This window comes from Pseudopodoces humilis, chromosome 2 (genome assembly GCF_049639895.1).
Source record: "Pseudopodoces humilis isolate 2021_Gansu_Grassland_sample_001 chromosome 2, ASM4963989v1, whole genome shotgun sequence".
Lineage (NCBI taxonomy): Eukaryota > Metazoa > Chordata > Aves > Passeriformes > Paridae > Pseudopodoces > Pseudopodoces humilis.
The window spans coordinates 94,978,636-95,001,415 of record NC_142201.1 but is presented as its reverse complement, the minus strand read 5'-3'; the positions used below and the strand labels follow the sequence as shown (position 1 = coordinate 95,001,415).

The 22,780-nt window shown below is 37.4% G+C and overlaps 1 protein-coding gene across 16 annotated transcripts in view; it reads left to right on the top strand.

Annotated features, from left to right (window-relative positions):
• The window catches only part of ABI3BP (ABI family member 3 binding protein), a 138,409-nt gene that overhangs the window by 60,945 nt on the left and 54,684 nt on the right, over positions 1 to 22,780 (top strand). For 9 of the 16 annotated variants that reach the window (XM_088052319.1, XM_088052315.1, XM_088052311.1 and 6 more), the window contains 18 exons: positions 1,105 to 1,173; positions 2,438 to 2,512; positions 3,833 to 3,892; positions 4,263 to 4,328; positions 5,866 to 5,940; positions 7,838 to 7,903; positions 8,427 to 8,501; positions 12,390 to 12,455; positions 12,873 to 12,935; positions 13,954 to 14,013; positions 14,381 to 14,446; positions 15,326 to 15,400; positions 16,461 to 16,541; positions 17,481 to 17,555; positions 18,408 to 18,485; positions 19,028 to 19,102; positions 20,159 to 20,224; positions 21,445 to 21,525. In XM_088052319.1, the coding sequence (XP_087908445.1) occupies positions 1,105 to 1,173; positions 2,438 to 2,512; positions 3,833 to 3,892; positions 4,263 to 4,328; positions 5,866 to 5,940; positions 7,838 to 7,903; positions 8,427 to 8,501; positions 12,390 to 12,455; positions 12,873 to 12,935; positions 13,954 to 14,013; positions 14,381 to 14,446; positions 15,326 to 15,400; positions 16,461 to 16,541; positions 17,481 to 17,555; positions 18,408 to 18,485; positions 19,028 to 19,102; positions 20,159 to 20,224; positions 21,445 to 21,525 (1,272 nt within the window). The remainder of the gene's footprint in view (positions 1 to 1,104; positions 1,174 to 2,437; positions 2,513 to 3,832; positions 3,893 to 4,262; positions 4,329 to 5,865; positions 5,941 to 7,837; positions 7,904 to 8,426; positions 8,502 to 12,389; positions 12,456 to 12,872; positions 12,936 to 13,953; positions 14,014 to 14,380; positions 14,447 to 15,325; positions 15,401 to 16,460; positions 16,542 to 17,480; positions 17,556 to 18,407; positions 18,486 to 19,027; positions 19,103 to 20,158; positions 20,225 to 21,444; positions 21,526 to 22,780) is intronic. The other 7 variants (XM_088052310.1, XM_088052309.1, XM_088052313.1 and 4 more) reach the window with 7 other exon arrangements.

The window sequence follows — 22,780 nt, the reverse complement described above, 5'->3', positions numbered from 1 at the left end:
GAAATGGTTTGTTCAGTTTGACATAAATTAAGAATAACTGGAGGTATGAAAGTGCTGCATCAAGTATCAGATCTCTTTATGACATTTTATGTGAAATACTAAACTAGTGGTTAGGGGGATTTTCCATGTTTGGCAACAGCATGTAATTCTTAGTTTTAAAATTAAATTTGACTTACTGTAAATATCAAATTTAAATAAGACTGTCCACAGCTGAGTTTCATAAATAGAATATCCTGATTTGCTGAAGGATTCTGAGTTGTAAAACATGAGTGGAAATTGAAGAAATTCCAACGTATCTTGAAACTATGGCTCTTCTTTTAGCTTTTCTGTATAAACATAGCCAAAATTCTGCCCAGATTTCTAAACTGGCACTATAAAAAACGTACCACTGAAGATTCAGATGCTTTCTAGTTGGTCCTTACAGAATTTCTATTATGTGTTTCTCTTATTTAGAGATTTTATTTGCCTGGGGCAACTGACAGTCTTCCAAAAGAAGGAAAAAATATTAAGATGAGAGCCAGTTGGGAGGATTTAATTTCATTAACATGCCAATAGTGTAATTCCTGACGCATATGTTTTTGGAAGAAATTAACATTGAAGGAAATCCATTACTGAGGGGGAAATAGATTACAACAATCGGCTGTTCATATATCTGACAAAAGGCAGCTTCTATGTTTCATTTGGTCCAGTTCCTGTTTTGTCACTCTTTTTCCTTCTCTAGTTTCAACACCAGGATATCCTCCTTCCTGATCCTAGGAAAAAATTTCCATGCAGTCACAGTTTGCTACTTTTTATTCATAATTTGTTCTCCTATTTTGAATAGCCTTGTATTTCCACTTTTTAACTCAGTATTTCAACTTTTTGTGTGAGTCTGGTAACAATTTGGTCATAAAATACATTATGCATTAATGCATCTTTTTGGAAATCATTTTCAAGTCACACTTAATCAGTTATTGTACATTTCAGACTCTACCTGTCTGTGGAATATAATGTGTTAAATATTACACAGAAGTTCTGTCAGCTAATGAAGGAATATGATGTTGTTGCAGAAGGTTTCTTGTCACTTCAAAACAATACAACATTATTTTTGCTTTTATTTTCCAGCTTCACATGACTTTCTTCATGTTATTTCTACTCCCCAAACTTTTACGTCCTCAGAAATACCTGGCACTGGTAAATTATAATAATATTCTTTCAGAAGCATACCCTTTTGATTGGTTGGTGATTAGAAGTTCATTGCTGTTTCCATGTTGATGATTTCAGACAGCTACTGCATACTGCTTGCCTTGGGTGTTGCCCTACATTTTATTTTTTCAACTCCTGTATCAGCATCCTCATTGCCATGATCAGGCAGAGCACAAGTTTAAAGCAAGTCTGCAACTGGCTTGCAGAATAATGCAGTATTAATCAAAGATATGTGTGTCAGGAAAAGATTTAAATTTTCCAGGGCTGAAGGCTGTTCCAGTCAAGACCATGCTTTTCAATGGTTAGATTTTTTGTCAATTTTTCACATACAGTTGGCTGTGATTTTTTCCTACATATTGTATTAAAATAAGTCAACACAGCTAAGGGCAGACCTTACCAACTAAGCTATACTTTGAGTTATAGCTTTGGGAATAGATTGTTTTTTGTGTAGCCTTAGGTAGGTGAGGATGCCCAAGTTAATATCTTCAGCTAAGTAATTACTGATAGTATTTGAAACAGACAAAGGGGGTTAATTTTTAAATAAATAAGTAAAAAATAATAAATGTTTTGCAGAGTAGTGGAAAGTAAAATTTCTCTCCACCAGATGTTCCTTCTTAATTTACTTACATGAAATTTTTTCTCAGGTTTGGTTACTCAGCTAGAGATAGTAATGATTTGGAAATATCCATGCCTATAATACTACAGAGCTTATTGTGTGATTACTGAACTAGATTCTCATCTGCACTCATTATTCATCTTCGTAGATAGAGGATCAGAGGCAAAGAGGAGAGTTCTCTTTAGCTAGTTGTGTTTGGTTTTCTCATTATTAACATACTCAGCTGTGGACCTGCCTTTCTTAATTTTGGGGCTTTTTTCCTGTTCTGAGCAAACTTAATTGTGAGAGGGAATAAAAAACTTACTCTTATTTCTGTGTAATGTTTCCATAAAAAGGCTGGTCCCCTGACCACTTTCTGGATCCAGAGGTGTTTTCTTACTTTCTGCCATGCATTATGTGCTAAGATTGTTAGGTAAAAATATGAATTCTCATTGCTATGAATAATTAGGTCGCCTGGTTTCCACATTGACTTTCATAACAGCCTAATAGTCCATGAGACAGACTAATGCCCAGCTGACTTGCAAGCAATTTTCCCTTTGCTTCCATTTTAACAATGCAACATCTGTTCCCCAAGTCCTTAGTTATTCAGGTAGCTCTGGGGCAATTAAGCCTTTTAACACAAGATTATCTTTCCAGATTTAGGTGAAAGGAAGCCTCTTTCTTCAAGATTCACAACATCTGGCATGCCAGAAGTGCCACCAATCTCAGCTGGTAATATCTTCTCTGTCTTCTCTCTAGTTCTCCTCACATCCAGGCAGTCTCTCAAAAGACACTGCAATGCTTTGCTAAATGGAGGGTTTAATCTGACTTTCTCTGTATAAAGCTGGAGAGAGAGAAATTAGTTGCATCTGCTGCAACGTTGAGACATTGGAAATAAAATATTACAACAATAACATTACTTTTTTTTTGTGTTGGTAAAATTAGCTTGTCTGGGTTTTCTTGTGAAGGATAGTTTGTATATATGGGTGTCTATATACATACCTATATATATATATATATATGTGTGTGTGTGTAGAGGCCCGTTGTTACGAATGGTTAAATATGTGTTAATGTGTTAAACTCCTTTTACTCATTGGAAAAGCTCCTCCACAGGCAGAAAAAAAGATTTATCTACTGTTCTTAAGCAGGTGCAAACACTTTGGTTAGTGAGTCATTGAATGTTGCTAGAAAAGGATAAGTCAAAGAGACCTACCTGAAAAGGTGGATTTTCATTTCCAAATATTGGGAATATCAAAATATCCCAGAGGAATCCCTCAGCACCCTTTTCTTATTGCCACCAGCCTCATCCAAGGGCATGTTAGTTAACTGTAACAAGTCTTGTCTCCCTTAAACCTGAAACCAAGCCCAAGACAATGGGCAAATATGCACAGTGGTAGTGAGTGCACATAGCCCAGATTTGACACTGGTTTATATATTCGGTTGTTCATTCTCCCTGTGCAAAATTAGGATAGCAGAGTATGAGGAGATCAGTAAAGGGACTTGTTCTTCAGTGTACAAAGAGATGTTGAGTTGTACAAGTGTAAGTTTTAAGATATGCTAGAATTCTGTGGAAAATTTTACTTTTTCATGTGCTTGCAAGCATGTATATACAGAGGGATAATTCTCTGCAGTGTGTTTTATCAGTGCCAAGGACAGTAATTTCTGGCCCATAGAATGAAGGGTTTTATTGGTTAGAGGGAAAAGTGAGATCAGATCTTGAATTCTAAATGCATAGTTGTGATACTTAGTTGCCATGTTATATCTGCAAGAACTGTTAGAATCTGTCAAGGAAATGTAAGGAGTAGTTTGGTGAACTGGATATTTTGGCATTTTTCTACTGCTCTAGAGCCATTGAGCTACTGAGGCTCAGGGAGTGTTGTGTTGGTTGCAACCACGGCACAGCACTTGACTGTGGCTTTGAGTCACGAGGTACTGCCAGGAAAGGGCACGTGTGGCCCTAAATACAGACATTTATGGGGCTGTGAGCTGCTGCTGCTTGCACTGCTGTGGCAAGGCTGAGTGGGTATCTGAAGATCATTTCTGTGTCTGTAGCGACCAAGAGACCAGACCTGGAATCGACCTCGCCTGCTTCACGGGAAACCACAAGGAAGGGTAAATAGATTCCAGAGATTCCCTCCTTCACTGCTTCCTTTGGCAATGCTCTGCTCTGCAGTGATGAGCCTGTTCAAATGTGCTGGTGACCCAAAGAGTGGGTCAGTGATGTGGCTGGACCCTTCTGGCTCCTTACTAAAAACTCTTCTCCCCATAAATTTCCTGTGGAACCATTTCTAGGTTTCCTCTCGTGCCTTGGCTGCCAGTGCCAGCTGAAAGGCAGCGTGGTGCCACCATGGGCAGTGAAGCCGTGCCGTGGTAGCCTGGCCCAAGCAGGGCCACGTGCCCTCTTTCTAGCTCTGTCTCCATGTGAGCTGTGTGACAGCAGCCTGTGTGAGGACCTGAAGGTGCTTTCTGTGTTTGATCTTAGCTCCTCGAAGACCAAGGCCGAAGTCCAGCACTCCTTCCTCCCCAGCAACTCAACAAACTGTGATGGGTAACTAGCAACAGCCTCCTTTGCCCATTGTCTCCCATCTCCTTCACTTCCCGTCACACCTCCCACCCCAAACCACCGCACATCCTTGTCACCTTCCATGGAGAGGATGAAGACTTGTTGGTGCAGCTTGGCTTGCCGGAGCACTGGCCACACTGGTTCTGCAATTCTATTGTTTGATCCCACGCTTTTCCCATGGCTGATGAGCTTTTTCTGCAGGAAGCATGTGACACTCTGCAGAGAGACCACGTTGTTGCACCTGGCCTTCAGCTCCATTCCCCTGCTTCTTTGTGCTTTTTCTGATGCATTCAAACAGTGTTCCTAAGAGTCAAACTTGGCTGGGCTGGCACAAGAACACACCGCAGTAGTTCAGCCCCCCTCTAGGCATTCCTTGGACAAGGCTGCGTCTCTTGGTGGCCTCACCACTGACTTTCAAGGCAGCTGGTTTTCTTCTGCCCATGCCTTTACATTGCCCTCACCTGGAACTGAGAATGCTCTGCCCTGCTGCTGCTTTTGAGGCTGTGTTATGTTTTTTAAAATCGATACCTCATTTCTGTTTTTGGTGAATATGGGGATGTTTCTTCATGGTTTAAGACACTGGCAGCCTCTGGTACTAACAATATTTCTTGCAGATCTGACAACTATGCAATGCAGCAGTGTCTCAAGAGATATTGTGCTTTTAGCCAGCCTGTTATTTCTCTTGGGCCTGTATTGGGCTAAACCTTCAATGTAGATATAAATGGGGCCATACATGCAAAGCATATTTAGTTCAGGCATTGTCTATGGCACTTGGCAAAAGTGGTGGAGGTGTTTGTGGCAACAGCTTCTTTCACACTGGCAGGTGTGCAAGACCAGTCCTGTGTCCTTGCAGTATTTTGTGGCCCATGGGGTAATAAACATGAGCAGGCTGGTGTGCCTAAAATCTGAAGCAGAGTGCAAGTTAAAAATGAAATTACCAATATCAAGTGCCTAGGCACTTTTTTCTGGAGCAGTCTTGCTTTCATATCAACTGAGATATTTCACACACTTCAGGATCTTTTCCAGGGAATTTACATTCCCTACTTTGCATTACTTGAAGTAAATTTCTGAGCTTTCTTGTTTTTTACACTGGAGAAATCAGATACTTATAACAAGGCATAGAAATTTGGCTGGGCTAAGGATATTTATTTCTGTTTCCCTGCCTGGCAATGTTGACTGAATCACTTTTTATGTTCTTTTATTTTTGCCAAATTTTTAAATTGGGTTTTTTCCAGTATCTTCATCTCATAAATTTGCTTTCTCCTTGACTCCTCTTGGCCAGTGTTCTTGTACTTTTTTAATCTTGCATTCCTTCTAAGCATATGGGAATTTCTTTACATATTCCTATACTCCTTGTGTCATTCTGTTTAATTTTTCACATTATATTTGTGTGGTTTTACATATCTCTGCCTATTAGCCTCTTTCTTTTTAAAATTCTAAACCATTGAGTCCATGGTTGCAGGTGATGCCATGGTGTGATGGTTCATGTATTTTTTAAATAATAAGCCACCATTTTTTCCAGCCTCACATGACTTTCTTCATGTTACCTCGACTCCCCAAACTACTACATCTGCAAAAATGTCAGAGCAAGAGACTGGTAAATGGCATTTATTTTATTTTTCTTGATATTGAAGTGGTATGATTTTTCTTGATATTTAAATGGTAGGATTCCAATGTCTTTATATATCCTGTGTTTTTAATGTTGCCTCCAGCGCTCTTTCATTTGTCCATTATGGCTTCACGTTATTTGTAATAATTACCAGTGTATAACTGGCAGTTTTAACCTCAAGTAGGTGATCTTGATACCACCTAGCTCCTTCAGGCTAGTATTGTATTAGTGAAGGCTTCTGATGTGGTCAGTGGGGTAGAATTTAGCACTTAAGTGGAAACCCACAGGCTTTGATGAATTTTTTGATATCAACATAACAGGTAACTTTTGCAGGGGAAATGTTTTTCTTTATCTAGTAGACACCTTTTAAAGAGATTCATTGGTTGGAATTTGGCTTCCTGTTATAACTTTTTTAGGTAGTCTCTAATATTTAAAAGGCTGCTGCAGTACAGAATTTTGGTCCTAAGAGCTATTTTTACTGTTACTTCTGCTAATAATTTATTATTTCCCTCCATGTATTCATGAAGAATATAGGTTTTAGGCACAATTTTTGCATTTGTATTTAAGTGTGAGATTTTCCCAAAGTATAGTCATAAAAAATAGTAGAAGGTTGCTGTGAGGTTCTCATCCTTGGTTCTGTTCATGCTAGCATGATTTAACAAGTGACATTTTATTACATCAATGCATCAAACATCACTCTCTTTCTGGGGACCAATCGAATGCAACTGGGAAAATGAGCATTGACATGGTTTGTCATCTGAAGATTAGCTAGTTGCAGCATATATACACTATTTGTGTTTTCTCTAGTCTTATTTGGTTACAGTTTGGTCAGTGTTCTTTTAGCTTCTCTTTACAGATAAATTTAGAAAAGCTTTTATCTATTGCAGAATTCACACTGAACACAAACACAACACAGCTGTACTAATACTTGGTGGGTGGTGCTGACAGTTATCTTGCCTCTGCATGAAAGCAAGATTTTTGTTTTCTTTTGAAGTTGAGAACTCTATCTATCCAAAGTCATTTCTATCTTCACTAGACAGAAAACTTTTAGCAGTTTATCAGGCATGACTTTGCTGCTGTCTGCAGGATTGTTCTCACTGAGTTACCACAGCCTTCTCTCTTGATTTAAAGAACTGGGCTGCTTAGATTACTTATTACTTGGCCTTACACTTTAATAAATCATGAGTGTTCTTAACATTAAGAGTACCCACTCTTCCTTTTTTCATATAATACTACTCATAGAAATGTTTGTTTCATGCTCTAGGCTGCATAATTTCTCTAATGGAAATGGTTAGGGCTGATAGAATCTGATTTTTATTTTGTTTTTGCATTTGTGTTTGTACTAATGTATTGTCAGAAAAACATCAAAGTATTTTTAAGCCATTTTCTGGCAAAGGATGGTCTGTCTCAACAGTCCGGCTTCTATCAAAGTAGCTTTGTGCAGTTGCAGGGAGAATCTGATTCTTGGCCAAAATATGAATTTGTAGGAAAATATTTTGATACCACCTATGTGAAAATTGTGTGCATACTGTATCAAAATAATGTTGGGCATTTGCAACTCCTTATTTAAAAAACTTGTCTGGGATATCCAAACTAAAGTGTAGGGAGAAGAAGTTTGCTGTCAGCTGTTGCTATTGGATAGTATTTTAAAATCAGACGCAGACAGCTGGCCTAATAGCTAATGCCTGAGATTAAATGTTACGTATCCAGAAAAGAAAATTACCCCATGAGACAAAAATGGAGTAGGCTACCACAAATATCAATTAGAAGTGTGTATACAATAAATCTAAAATAAGTTTTTGTCCCTTGCTAAGGGCTGAAGATCACCGTTTCTAAAGGCTGATTTAACTTACTGCTTCAAGATTATTTTCATATTTGATCTTAGCTACCCAGGGATCAGGCCTGAAAAGCACTTCTCATCCCTCCATGGAAACCAGAGGGAGCGTGATGGGTAAATAACTTATAATTCCATTAGCTTTTCCACTGCTTGCCATCCCTTCCAGCAGCTGTGGAGAGTGCCAAGGTTCATTCAGACACGTTGCTTCGAAGACTGCTTGATGCTGGGCTTTCTCCCCACACTCCACCCTCACCTCTGCTCAACTCAGCCATTTCTGTGCGATCTAAGCTGGAAAATAATTCCCCACGGTGTCTGAATAACAATCCACAAATAGACCTCTGCTAGCTTTTGTTGCCTCTAGGTTTCTTCTGGTCGCTGCAGTTTTCTTTCAAAGAGTAAGTGCTTTTTAAAAGAGGCCACTTGGAAGAAGAGTGCCTCACATGAGCTACTGGAATTGGCCCTCCTTCATTTCTCACCAGCTTCCGTGTTCATCTAACACCTCATTTCTCAGTTGATCTTTACAGCTGCTGTCACCTTGCTTGATCTCACATCAATGTTGTCTTGAACTGCCCAACTACTGGCCAAATACTGTGGGATCTGAAGCCAGTTCTAATTTTAACTCCAGATTTTCTTTCAGCTTTTGATGAAAGTCAGCACATTTCTTCAAGATCTGAAACATCTGGCATCCGAGAAATGCCATCAGCTGCACCTGGTAATACTTGAAAAATGTACCTTCAGATAGAAATTGCCCCAGAATTTAATCAAAGAATTGGTATATTGTTAGTTAAGTTTGACTCAAAATAACTTCAGAATTGTCATAATTAAGTTGCTCTCTCAAATACCAGGTTAATTTAGGAAATTTTGCATGAAATAGCAAATATTCTCTTCTAATTTTGGCCTATATTCCTGGTATATTTACAAGTCTGTATTACTGAGTTTAGTGTTAATAAGCATATCTTATTCCATAAAGTTGAGTTCTCTTTTTAAGTTGCAATGCTGCAGAGGGGTAGAGTGAAAGGTAATTTAAGTTTTGTTTAAATCCCTGAATGAAACCATTCTAAGTTGAAACTGTTAAGTAAGTTGCATAGAAACAGCAGTAACAATTACAATGAACATATAGGGTACAAAATGGTGGAGAATAGACCCTTAAATACTTTAATTAAAATGTATTTAAAGCAGTGATTAAATTAGACATTTTGCTGTGAGAAAGAGAGACTGCATAGGCACAAGACTAACAGAAACAAAAATGTGTAATGCCACCTGTATTGCTGTACTGCTTGAGTGGAACTTTGTAAATAAAAGGCACAACATTGTAATTAAGGAAAATATTTGCAACAAATTGCTCTTGACCAGACACTTCCAAGCTGATGCTTCCAAACACCCCTTGAAACTTGTTATATCAGACCCCCATGGAATTGAAGTGGTGGATTGATGGTATTTTATTGACATTTAAATTAATTGAACTTAATAATATGTAATAATCTATATAGTTTTCCTGATCTTCCTTGTCAACATTTATCCTTTAGGCTTCTACTTCCTCAATTTATAAAATAAGCTAACTTACCAATACCTTACAAAATGGGACACTGAACAAATGCAATATTATCAGTGCTCAAGGTTCTGTTTCGTTTAGCGTCCCTGCAGGAAGAAATATTTAATGTCCATTAAATAATAACAATTTCCTCCAAAGTCTGTTTCAAGTTGTTGCCAAAACTCCCTTGCAGCAAAAAGTAGTTTAGGTTCAACTTTCACCACATTTCCACTTGCTGCCTTTTTTCTGCTGTGAACAAATTTTCTTCTAAGTCTAAATGGCCAGCCTGTTAAAGGACAGTTTTATGTCTGTCACTTCTTGATCAGCAGCTAGAAAGCATTTTTGGTGCTGAAAGACTGATCTTTTGCACCAACTTGTATGAATTTCTTCTTTCTGTTGGTGTAATCAGAAACCTTTAAACTCCAGAAAGTATAGAAGAAGACTCACAGGAGCTCTGTCTAGCATCAGATACTGGATCTTCTTGTCACCATGTAGGGCTGCATGTCTTCTTATTCACATAATACAGAAAGGACTTTGAAGTGTCCAGTACCTTGCTTGTGTTTGCAGTGACACCATCTTGAGCAGCACAGCTTGTGTGTTTGCTATCCCAGCAACAGTCAGATTCCTTGGCACTTTAAATCCAGATTTTCTGTGCAGCTCTTAATGAATCACAGACAGTTTCACAATTCCCCTCTAAAGCATCTGGAGTCATGGAAATACCATCAGCTCAGTCTGGTATTGAAATTTCTTGCAAACTGAGTGTTCTTGAATTATCAGAAGGGTTCCCAGGATGCTTTTGGGGAGATGTTGTTGTTCCTTACTTTGGGAATAAGAGCAGCTGCAAGATAAAAATTCTGCATCAGGTACTATTTTTGTTTAAGGCAGTATCTATGACGTTTAAAATACTGGATTATTGTCTTCTTTCCAAATTCTGAGTTCACTTTTACAGTACTATTTGGTAGTATTACCCATGATTGCCATTGACCAATTATGTATCACTTAACAGAATATAATTTTACCATGAGTAACTGTGGGGCTTATAACCAAACTCTAATTTCTCTACTATATGCACTGTATCGTGATACAGATAGCTGTTGTATTACTTCAAGTCATAGCCTTTTTTATTTTCTGTTTACTTTGTTATTACTAAAGTGTATTTCTGTGGTTATTGGTGTTTAAGACATCATCCTGGTCAGTTCCAATGCTGGGGACAGAGAGTGAGGTGTGCAGGAAATTCTCTTCAAGGATTTATTTTCTATAAATGTTGTTCATGTTCAGTTGTGGGTTGAAAGCAGCTTAATGTGTGCTCAAGTTGTAAATCCAGAGGTTGCATAGAATATTCAAATGTATTTCTCATTAAAGAGGATTCTTAAACTATGACAAAAATCCTTTGATGGAGATTCAAGGTAGCACAGTGAACATTGCAAACACAAGTCAGGTTAGGAATCTTTTTAAGAAAAACAGCTTGAGACCTGATAGTCTAGATATATTTAGGGGGAAAATTTTTTAGGCAGATAAAGGTTTGTCAGCTTTCTGCATGTTTCCTAAATGATCAAGCCACTTTCTTTCATATTTTCTTCCCCGACAGGACAAATCTAATGCTGAACACAGGAACTCTCATTTTTTTCTCTTGGTACACTCTGAACCTTGTCTTCTACTGCACACCTCTATAGATATTTGTAATTGTTCTATAGTATCCCCCTGTACACTAACAAGTAGGTACTTCCTTTTATATTTGCCATCTTAACAGCTCTGTTGAACACTTCTTTAAACCAGTGGTAGGCAAGGAGAAGACATTCAGAAAATGTATCAGTGAAACTCTTTATTATTCCCATTTTTCACCAAACAAAATGAAGACTCAGAGGACAGTAAGTAGCCCTGTGCCACAGAGAAGTGTGTAGTCAGATGTAAAGGGATAAATTTCTGAAACTCTTTGAATCCACCCCCCCATCAATCTACTCTACAAACTTTTGATGTATTTTTGAAAGATTTTATTTGCTAAAACTGGAGGAGTCTAACAGAGTTCTTCCAGAACAAGAACTCCATGTTTGTAATGTTGTCTTTGTTGGTCCATCAGATTTGTGCTCTTCTACTTTTTCTGCATTATGTTCTTGCAAGTGTGGTGACAGTTTTCAAACTTTGATTCCCTTTTCTTAGATAAACTGACTATCATCTGTTTGTGTTAGGAATTTGCTCTATGCTTTTATGAGAAACATTTTTCTTTTTCAATAATATATTCTTAGACAAGAGAAGGGATTTTTATTCCTGTCTTTACATTCACAGTTGTCAATTGCATATCTGTTTGCTAATTGCAGTAAAGTGCAGTAAATGTGACTCTTCTTGTTGCTTATCCTTGTCTTCCAGTGTCAATATGAGATTCTGTCTGTTCAAAGTACTTCATAGCTGTTCAGAATAGAAACTTGTATATTAATCAACTATTCTGTTAGAGATTCTTACTGATTTTGGTTAAGAAAGCACAAGTAGGTTTTCTTCTACCGGTGTGCCCAACTCTTGATGGAAATCCTAATTAAGTTTGCCTTCATGCATTTTTTTTAAATTCACGTTTATGCATTTTTCAGTGGAGAACCTATTGTTCCTCTTTTTTTTTTCCAAATGTATATTAGTTTTGACCCAAAGTTCATATTTTTAAGTGTGATGAAGTATATAATAATCAGAGCTAGTTAGTAGTTTTTCAGATTAAATATAAGGTGGGCAGTATCTTTGATGCAAACAAAAGTTCTGGATATATATTCATTGTCTAGTTTACAATTTATAGTTGGAAAATATTTCATGCCTGAAAAAGGATTTTGGAATGTGTCATTTAGTGCAGTTAAAAAGCAGCTCTGGAACATCACTATTGTGCAGTTGGAGCAGTGTTTGGCTAGTGACTGTGGGGTTTGTGGCAGTATCAAGTGACTATAAATTGATGTAGGATTTATTTGGTAGAAAGAGTATCCATGAGAAACCACAATTTAAATATTGACTTATTTGGGTGTGATTAAATAATGCTTTCATATGCATGAAGAGACTGCCATAACATCTCAAGATAGTTTCCATCTCTAATCTTAGCTCTCCCGAGGCCAGTTCTGGAGCCCACACCTTTTCCTTTCCTGAAAACCACGAGGACTGTGATGGGTAAACAGTGATTCCATCCTAATTTCTATCATTTCACAATACTTAAATAAGAAAAGCTGTATTTTAAAATTTAGTCCAAACATTTAAATTATTTTACTGATAGAGGCAATGCCAAGCATTTCAGCAAGATGGTCAGTCATGTAAATGATGAGATACTTAATTCTTAAGCTTCTCAATTACTTTTCCTAATTTTCTACTCTATAGGCTTAGTTCACTAAAAGCTTAACTGTCTGTATACTACACTAAATCAACTAAGCCCCCCTCATTTTGAAGTGGAATAACCTAGTAATGAATGCAAATAGTTATGTAAAAAAGCTGTGTGTAATGTGGACTTTATTCACACAGTTCTGTACTGACAAAGCTTTAAAAAAAAAGTTCACCTCTATTTCTGAAGGCAGTTTTCTGGTTTAATCTCAGTTACTCAGAGGCCAAAGCTGAAATCTACTTCTCCTGACCTTACAAGCCAAGGAACATTAGAGGGTAAAAAGATATTTTAATTTTTTTCCTTTTCCTTGCCATCATTTCACATAATTTTAACCTACTTTGAGAAGTACAGGTGGTTTATTAATGCACTTTAAAACATTTGCCATACTAATGACATGATTACGATGTTTGAACATATGCTCTTTTCCATCACTTGAAAAGTTAGTTTTGAAGGGACCAGTGAAAAAAAGAATTTGTCACAGAGTTCCTGTTTGACTCTATGTGTATTTTTTATTTTGAAAATTCTTCCTATTCCTTTTGAATTATTCCAGTATGGCAGAAACATAATTTTGTGTCTTCTTACTGATGTGGATTTGTTAGCATACAGAATTTTTTATCTTTCTGGATGAGAACTAAAGTTCAAGCTTGATGAGCAGACATGTTGATCATTGGCTTAGAGACTAACTGTAAGTAAGAATGGGAATTATATTTCACAGGGAATTGCAAGGCCTGTCATGTGAATGATGAGAGCTTATATATTTTGTTATATATAAAAAACAATAACAGTGAAGACTGTAAGAAAATACTTATTTGCAAAAATTACTGAACTTTTAGGAAAGCTTGGAGTTATGAATGAATATTGATAGCATAGTGTGCAGTTTATTCCTTCATACTAGAAAAATTAGTAATTAGTATTTGTAGCTGCTTGCATTGAAGACATATCCAGGACTTGTCATCCTGAGTTTTGAATTCTAAGACGAGTCTTGGCTCATGCTCTGCCTGCATTTCCTGCTGGTTTTGCAGCTTCCAAGGAAATGTAAGGAGTAGTTTGGTGAATTGGATATTTTGGCATTTTTCTACTGCTCTAGAGCCATTGAGCTACTGAGGCTCAGGGAGTGTTGTGTTGGTTGCAACCACGGCACAGCACTTGACTGTGGCTTTGAGTCACGAGGTACTGCCAGGAAAGGGCACGTGTGGCCCTAAATACAGACATTTATGGGGCTGTGAGCTGCTGCTGCTTGCACTGCGGTGGCAAGGCTGAGTGGGTATCTGAAGATCATTTCTGTGTCTGTAGCGACCAAGAGACCAGACCTGGAATCGACCTCGCCTGCTTCACGGGAAACCACAAGGAAGGGTAAATAGCCAGAGATTCCCTCCTTCACTGCTTCCTTTGGCAATGCTCTGCTCTGCAGTGATGAGCCTGTTCAAATGTGCTGGTGACCCAAAGAGTGGGTCAGTGATGTGGCTGGACCCTTCTGGCTCCTTACTAAAAACTCTTCTCCCCGTAAATTTCCTGTGGAACCATTTCTAGGTTTCCTCTCGTGCCTTGGCTGCCAGTGCCAGCTGAAAGGCAGCGTGGTGCCACCATGGGCAGTGAAGCCGTGCCGTGGTAGCCTGGCCCAAGCAGGGCCACGTGCCCTCTTTCTAGCTCTGTCTCCATGTGAGCTGTGTGACAGCAGCCTGTGTGAGGACCTGAAGGTGCTTTCTGTGTTTGATCTTAGCTCCTCGAAGACCAAGGCCGAAGTCCAGCACTCCTTCCTCCCCGGCAACTCAACAAACTGTGATGGGTAACTAGCAACAGCCTCCTTTGCCCATTGTCTCCCATCTCCTTCACTTCCCGTCACACCTCCCACCCCAAACCACCGCACATCCTTGTCACCTTCCATGGAGAGGATGAAGACTTGTTGGTGCAGCTTGGCTTGCCGGAGCACTGGCCACACTGGTTCTGCAATTCTATTGTTTGATCCCACGCTTTTCCCATGGCTGATGAGCATTTTCTGCAGGAAGCATGTGACATTCTGCAGAGACCACGTTGTTGCACCTGGCCTTCAGCTCCATTCCCCTGCTTCTTTGTGTTTGGGTGCTGGGTCTTGCTTTCTCTGATGCATTCAAACCACAGCAGTGTTCTTAAGAGGCAAACCCAGCTGGGCTGGGAATGCTCTGCTCTGCTGCTGCTTTTGAGGCCATGTTAGGGTTTTAAGATCAAGTCGTCATTTCAGCCTTGGTGAATCACAGGATGTTTCTTCACACTTTGAGACACCGGCTTCCTCTGGCAATAATGATATTTTTTCAGTTCTGGTAGCAATGCAAGATGGGAATTATCCCAAGAGATATTGCGCTTTTAGCCAACCCGCTGCTTCTCTTGGGCCTAGATTTCAGTAAAGCATAAGTGTAGACATGAAAGGGGCCATATGTGCAAAACCATATTTAATTACTCCCTTGGCTGTGGCAATTCCATTTCTGTTGTAATGTGATCTCTTCATATCTCTTCATCATTTTCATCATCAGTGTATTTTCACACCTTTACATAAGGAAATCCATGGCATGTTCATTTGAGATATTTTCCTTTCCCCAAGATCTAGTTTCTTAGTAATGTCTTGAAACCTGTTCAGTCTATATGTTCAGATGATGCCAAAAAATGTTTTGTTTTGGTTTTGTTTTTCCAGCTTCACTGGACTCTAATCATATTAGTTTCCTGTCCCAAACTTCTGCATCTGCAGAAATATCAAAACCAGAGACTGGTAAATTGTATTTATGATACTTCCATTGCTTAGTATTTGGTTTTGCATCAATGATGTTACAGGCTGTTTACTTTGATTGCTTGATGTCTGAAGCAGAATTTTGTTTGAGGTGTCTGATAGGCTCTATAATTACATGGTGATATTTTGTGGTATAGGATCAAATACAAATGAAACCACAGGAATTAATGTTTTTTGTGTCGTTTTAAGCTGTTGGATAGATTAGGAGCAATAGGACCAATAGCTAGATGGGTTCATTATCAGTTATAAAGATACGTTCTTGATATTTCACTGTAGAGGATTTTCTATTAGCCGTATTGTACACATTATTTTTCAGTTTTCTCTATTCATGAGACTTTTTTCAAGTTATGTTGCTATTGCACCTTGGAACTTTTATTGCTGGGGTCACAGGTATTCAAGAATGTATTTGAAGGTATTGCAAATGTTCAAGAGATAAGAAAGAAAATTATCCTAAACTTGGCAGTCAATATTTCTACAGTTTTGTGTTAGATTTTCTGTCCCAGTCTGTCTCTTCAATATATCACAGAAGTTGTGTTAATGTATATTATATCAATTAGATAAATACTGCAAATGACAAATTGCTTGATGTATAGTGTGTTAAAACCCGTAAGTCAAAATAATGGCTTTTGCTATATGGAAACATGCAAAGCTTTAGAAATGGAAATACCTGGTTGTACAAATTCATATTTGCATGCGTTTAAAGTGAATAGGTCTCTCTCTGTGGTGCAGGTGAAGTCAAAAGCACAGGGTTTTTTTCATGTTACATGGGCACAGAACATTTGACTCCTGTTGATAAATCTGCTTTTAGGAGGACAGCCAGGGTTCCTGTCACTGTGTGTCTATTAGGTGCAGGTGACATCTTCAAAATTTTGAAATTTTGTTACTTTATTTTAAACTTGGAAATTTATGAAAATCTGCTGTAGCGGTGTTGGCATCTTGCAAAGCAATGTAAATCAATCTTTCTTTTTCTGATTTTTTGCCCCCCTTGCTATGTGTGCATCAGTGTGAATCTATCTCATGGGATGTTTACATTTTTCCACAGTTACAAGTTTTGCTGACCTGGAAAAATCTCTGCCTCCACTTTCCAGAACACCTCATGTGCTAACAACAACCGCGGGTAATAGTAATGCTTTAGTTTTTCAGTTAAACCCCTTTTGGTGTTTGGACAGCCATTTTTGAAATTTTATTAATCCTAGATATTTTGATCATCTCCCATGTTGTCTTCTGTGTGAGTCATGATCATTGAAAGCATCCTTTTTTTCACATGACAACTTTTCTTTCTGCTGAGAAACTCATCTGGTAGTGTTTCTGATCTCACATTCATTTCTCAAAAACCTTCTAGGGCTATTTTGAGATATACTTAAATGAGGTAAACTTGTTTTAATACTAGTAAACTAGGTTTAATACTACTACTGACTAGATAAGAATTCCAAAATTACTTGTTGTTTTCTTACAAGCCTAATTGTTACATGCTCAGTTAGAACACATTTTTATCCTAAATATTGTCTTGCCAGCATAGGAAGCTCCTTTCTTACTATTTTTTTGCTGTTTAGTGATATTTGTTTTTAACTTTATCCTTGCTTTTAATGTGTGCATGACAGATTATATGACATTAAAATTCACTAAAAAATATTGACACAAACCAAAGCAACTAAGAGAACTAAGACAGGTGCTTTTTTCATGGAAACAAATTTGCAGTGCTTTTTAGTTTTTATAGTTTGGGAGGAGGCAGGGGGTACTGAGTGCTTTATCTTTATTGTTATAGGTATTAGAAGTTTTTATCTTTGTATTTTCTGGGTCACTTTAAGCTATGTGGACTATGTGATTCAAAGCAATATTAGCTTTATCTGGATGACAATTTCTTTTTAGTTCTCACTTTAAGCACTACCTTCAGCTCACACTCTAAACCAATACTGCTCCATTCCTGAGGTAAGGTGTGCTTATGGTGAAGTGCAAATGAGGTGTGCTATAACATACCAAATTTTTTGGTTGTTTTTCTATGACAAAGAAAAGCTGTGTGTAGAATTAATAATACAGATAATGTGACGTGGTTTTTTTATAGTTTTCGGTGGTATTCAACCTGTTCTTTCAACTCCTGTGGCACCTAGTAAGCCTGAAATAGCAGAAGCTGGACCAGGTACAATAATCTCTACTTAGTTCTTAATTCAACAGCTCAAGCCATGCTCTAGAACTCAACTGAAAATTAATACACTGCTGTTATTTTCAGTGTACATTTGGATTAGCCCCTAACAGCTGATTTCAAATTTACGTTGCTGTTAATGGTTAAACTCGCTGTTTTCTCACAGTTATAATGCATATGGTAACTCACAGTCACATGATTCAGTATGCTGAAAAATACGAAAAATAGAAATTATTTTCTCAAAATAATTGAAAAAACAGTATTTGTAGAGGAGTTCTGATGAAAACACTGTGATGTGAACTGTAGGTTGCATTTTATTGTTGTAACATCACTAAAAATGTTAACATGAGTGCATCCTTAACAACATGAAATTGGTTAACTGTTACAGACAGTGGTTTTGGACTGAAACCACAGCTGGATCTGTTGTCAGGTTTCTATTCCAAATGTTTTATGTTTTAATGTGTGACTAATTGCTTGTTCAACATGTCCTTTTCATCAAATATCTACACTGTACACAGTACCATCTCCGTTAAATATTGGACCAGTACTCAAAATGTTCAAAAGCTCTACTTAAAATCTTACTTGGCAGTGGTTGAGATCCAGACCAGTTGCAATGAAGGCAGGAGGAAATAAATATCCAGAATTATGTGTGTCACAGATGCACTGATTTATAGTCATTGAAGTTCTGGACAGTTCTGGATTTCTCCCCGATGTATACTAAACTGATGAATGTCCAAGCATTAGTGAAATATTTGTTGTTCTTGGTAAAATAAATTTATTTTTGCTCATGAAGGAAGAGTTTCTTCCATTAGCTCTTCACTCTCTTATGACTGTCATAATTTCTTCCAGCAGCAAGAAGTGAATCCATTCTGGAATCTTTCACACCTAAAACTTCCCGTCCTTTTCAATGGCCAAGGGTAACATTAGGTAATGTTGTTTTCACCCAGTGAAAAACTCCGTGTTTGTTTTGAGTACTCCATCCCATATGAATGCATTCCTTCCACATATCATTTCACATCCATAATCATTCTTTTTCCTGGTTAGAGAGTCTTGTTCTTCCATCATCATTATATGTTTGTTCTTGACATACCTGTGTATGAGAACAAGGTTCTGGGTGGATTTACTGTCTCAGAGAAGCAAAACTTGTCTCTTGCATGATAAACACCATCATCCTTTTATCAGCATTCTATCTCTTTTACTCCCAGTACACACGCATGTGCTGATTGTCTCTGGTATGTAAAGCCTTCAAAATGGAAATTTTAACTGTTTTGGACGTACAGAATCTTATTTCTGATCAACATACAGCATTTCAGTGTCATCTCCATTCCACACTTCAAAATCTGATCTCATCAGCTGGCTTTGACATTCCATACTAAGTTGTCTTCAATCTAAACTTGTGACATGTGCTGTTTGTTGCGGGAAATGCTTGTTAAACAATTTTTCACTGCAAACTGAGCTCTTTCTTTCAGCTCCAAAAGAAATACCACTTATTCCTTCTAAACCGAAACCATCTGCTACCCCAGAAGTACAACATGTGAAACCTGGTAATTGTGCACAACAATTTCATAAGTTGGTATGCAGACAGATATTTTCTCTAAAAATATCTAAGCAAAACTTCCTAAAAAGAACAGGAGTTATGCAGTACATGAGCATCCTAACTAACTCATCATTCTCAAATTGGTCATTGACCCTCATAAATTTAATGAATGTTAAACTCATCACTTTTATGCATTTGGGTCCAGTGATAAAAATATAAATCAGTTCTCTAGTGTTCTAACTATTTTAAAGGACTGGAATGGAAAAAAAAGTTCTGGGTAGCACAAGGCTGTTTTGATATCACTCCTATAAGCAATAAATATGATTATAACATTTACAATGTCCTTTGCCACTCCCCATATCCCATTTTCACACTGACGTACTATGGCAAAGATGACATCTTTGCTAATTCCATAGGAACGTAATCATGTCATGTATTTTCTACCTTTTGATGCAAAAACAGACCTCTACTAATTTTCTTTGAATTTGGTATTAAGGGAAAACAATTTGTTTCCTTTAGTGATTCAGGTACTGGACCAATACCTGTGGATTATTTGAGGCCTCAAATGCTTCTGTTCTCATGTCTTATAGCCAGACAGATCAGTAAAACACAGGACCTGCCTTTATTGTCTTATGCCTCTCTTATAATCAACTGCAGGTACTGATTTAGGATTTTTAACAAAACTTTGGCCTTTAGACATTTCCTTACATATAGATTCTTCAGTTTTCATTACAATGTTCTTTTCTTCATCATCTCTCCTTTCTCACTATTCTCCCATTACAGAAGAGAAATTTATTTGCTGATTGAATCAAAAGCAGGATTAGAAATGTCTTGAGAACATAAATAAGGGGAAGGAGCCTTAGAAGCAGACTCTCACACAATCATTCAGTGTGCAATTTCATAAGAAACAAAGCTAAAGGGAGTGTGGGGTGTTACACACAAGACTAAGGCTTATCTACACTGCTTAAAAATCTCCCTTGAACCGTTGAAATGATAACACTTTTGGCTTCGTGTTGATACATCTACTGATCGGTTTGATTACACTGGAATTTTTCTTTTCTAGCTCCTAAACCACCACTTTTGGAGCCTAAAACTTCTCAGACTGTTGAACAACCGAAAGCAACCCTAGGTAATACATGTTTCTGTGGCTGTTAGTCGCTTCTTTGCAGTCCAAGCCACATTTTGTACACTTTATCTCATAGCTTTAGCTCTATTTAATCAATTTCTTTGAAAGAAGAAGAAAGTTAGGAGACAAGCATTCAGAAATGTTTTTTCTAAACTTAGGAGAAAAGGAAACCATTTTTTATTGCAGTTTTGCTAGTTCCATGGTACAGTAAAAATTTTTAACTTCCATTTTGCTGAGAGGTTTTCTAGACCAACACTCTTTATTCAGAAAACTCATTGGAAATACAATTGAAATGCCAAGTGGAAAGGTAATATTAAAAGTAAAGGTAGTAAGTAGTAAATGCGGATGTTAATCCCAGAACTCTCAGTGAAGGATTCCTGTGGTACTAAGTTAACATGTTTTATGAATCCTTCTGAATGTAGTTTTGGTTTGAAAAACATCTCTCAGTCGCTTCATGGGTCACTCCTCTCTGCTCTTTCTGTAGACATCAAACACTTTTCCGCTGTGTCAATTGCTATGAAACATTTAATTGCACTGCTTTTTTAAAATGTACAAAAACTCAGTTTACGCTTCATCTGAAATCAGGCTAACAGGCAGATTAGCTAATTACAATTTCAACGTGTGCATGTTTGGTGGGAAAAGGGTTTCTCTGACTCATTTTTCTTAATTTTTTACCATTCACAGGGTACTGCTAGTCTACTTATATTATTCTACTTATATTAGCTACTTCAGTTCTATTAGCAGAATTCAATGACAGCAGTTATGAAGCAGTTCCATTATTTTTTAATTGATTCCATGTTCTTCCAGCTGTTTACTAGTAATTATTTTACTGTGCCAAAAATTGAGGACATTTCTGTATATTTTGTCTATATATGTCTTCTAATTGGGCTTTAAATTGACCTGGAATTCAAAAGGATAAAAAGCATTATTGTTTTATCTCTTAGGCATCTAGCAAAAATGAATTTGCTAACTTAATGAGAGGAACATTCAGATGTGATTGCAAGCTTAAGTTTCATATTTAAATGCAATTACTCATTTTTACAGTGAGGAACTAACAGAGGTTTTGCTGGAATAGTGAATTCTTAGGAAGATTTTTGAGAAGTTTTCTTGGCATATTTGATTCTACCATTTGCTTTTGTTCCCAGTAGCCATTCATTGCCTCATTTGATTTTTTTGTGATACAGTGGAAAGCATAAATTTATAAACCAGTGTATTTCTTTCAGCTCCTAAGGAAGCAAAACTCACTACTTCTGCATCTAAACCTAGACCATCTGCCAGACCCCCAAAGCCACGAACTAAACCTGGTAACTAATTTCCATAGCAAGCATTTCTTATAGTGTATCCCTTAAGTAGCGCATTTTAGCTTGAGTTTCTTCTGTGTGAATGTGAAGTTCCGCGCTCAATCATCAGAAAGGTGAGGAATTCCTCTTCAAGGAAAAATATTTTTTTGTTTTGGACACCTCCCCCCCCCAAAAAAATAGAAGCAAAGCAAGAAAACTTTTAACCAAGTCACCAACTCATGCAGTCTGACATCAAAGCAAATTGTTTTCCTGCTTTTCATTTTGAAATAACAAACTTTCCAGCTTAGCTCAGCATAGGGTCCAGACAACACAAATTTTTGTGTTTTGCTGATGGTTATAGTATCTTACATAGAACCATAGGATTTGTATTGATTCAGTGATCATTAGTGCATATGTAGACTTACCTGAAACTCTGAAAGTAAGAGTGGAATTTTGCTTTGGAATTCAGTAAAGACATATTTTATTATCCCAAATGAAATAGCACCTTCACACTGAGGTTAAATTTGGTCTGTGATGTATAGCAGAGAATAAAACACACCTGGCATTTTCTAGACCTGGAGAATAAACAAATACAGTTGTAAAAATATTTCTAGTGTTACATGGTTTATAATGAAATTAGAAAGCTTGAAATTGCATAATTGTTTATTGCAAGAATATATTACTCAATACTGGAAGAGATCAGATGATTTTATTAAATTCTTTCCAGATTCCCCCCAAATAATTTTTTGCTCATAAAAAGAAATTAATTCTCTTCAGATCAAATTATTCCGTGTGAAGCTTGTTAAAGGAATGGCACTTATGACTTGGAATTGTTTCAGAATACTGTGCATAATTAGTTTTTTATGCTGATTACCGCTCCTTCATAATTTTTAGTGTAGGAAATCCAGTGTTATTTTACAGGAATCATTACTTTTGTCTCTGCTGTAGATGTCTATGTCTGAATATAGATCTGAGCCCTGTATGTTGTTTTTTGAAAGGGTTGAGAAAAAAAGCAACTCATTTGGAAACTGTTGCATAAATTTGTTTTACACCCTGGGACTGCCAAGATCGAGGTTTTATCCTGGTGTTTCCACACTGAGTGGCTCTATAGCAAGTTTCTGTATGCCTGCAAGGAAAGGGACATTGTTCCATATTTGTACACATGCCTCTGGTTCTTTTCTTTCCCAGTAGTGGTCTCACTAATCAATCAAGTAGAATCCTAAGACTCACTTTTCAATCTTGATGAAGCTTGTCATGACTCTTGTTAAGTAGGTAGTGA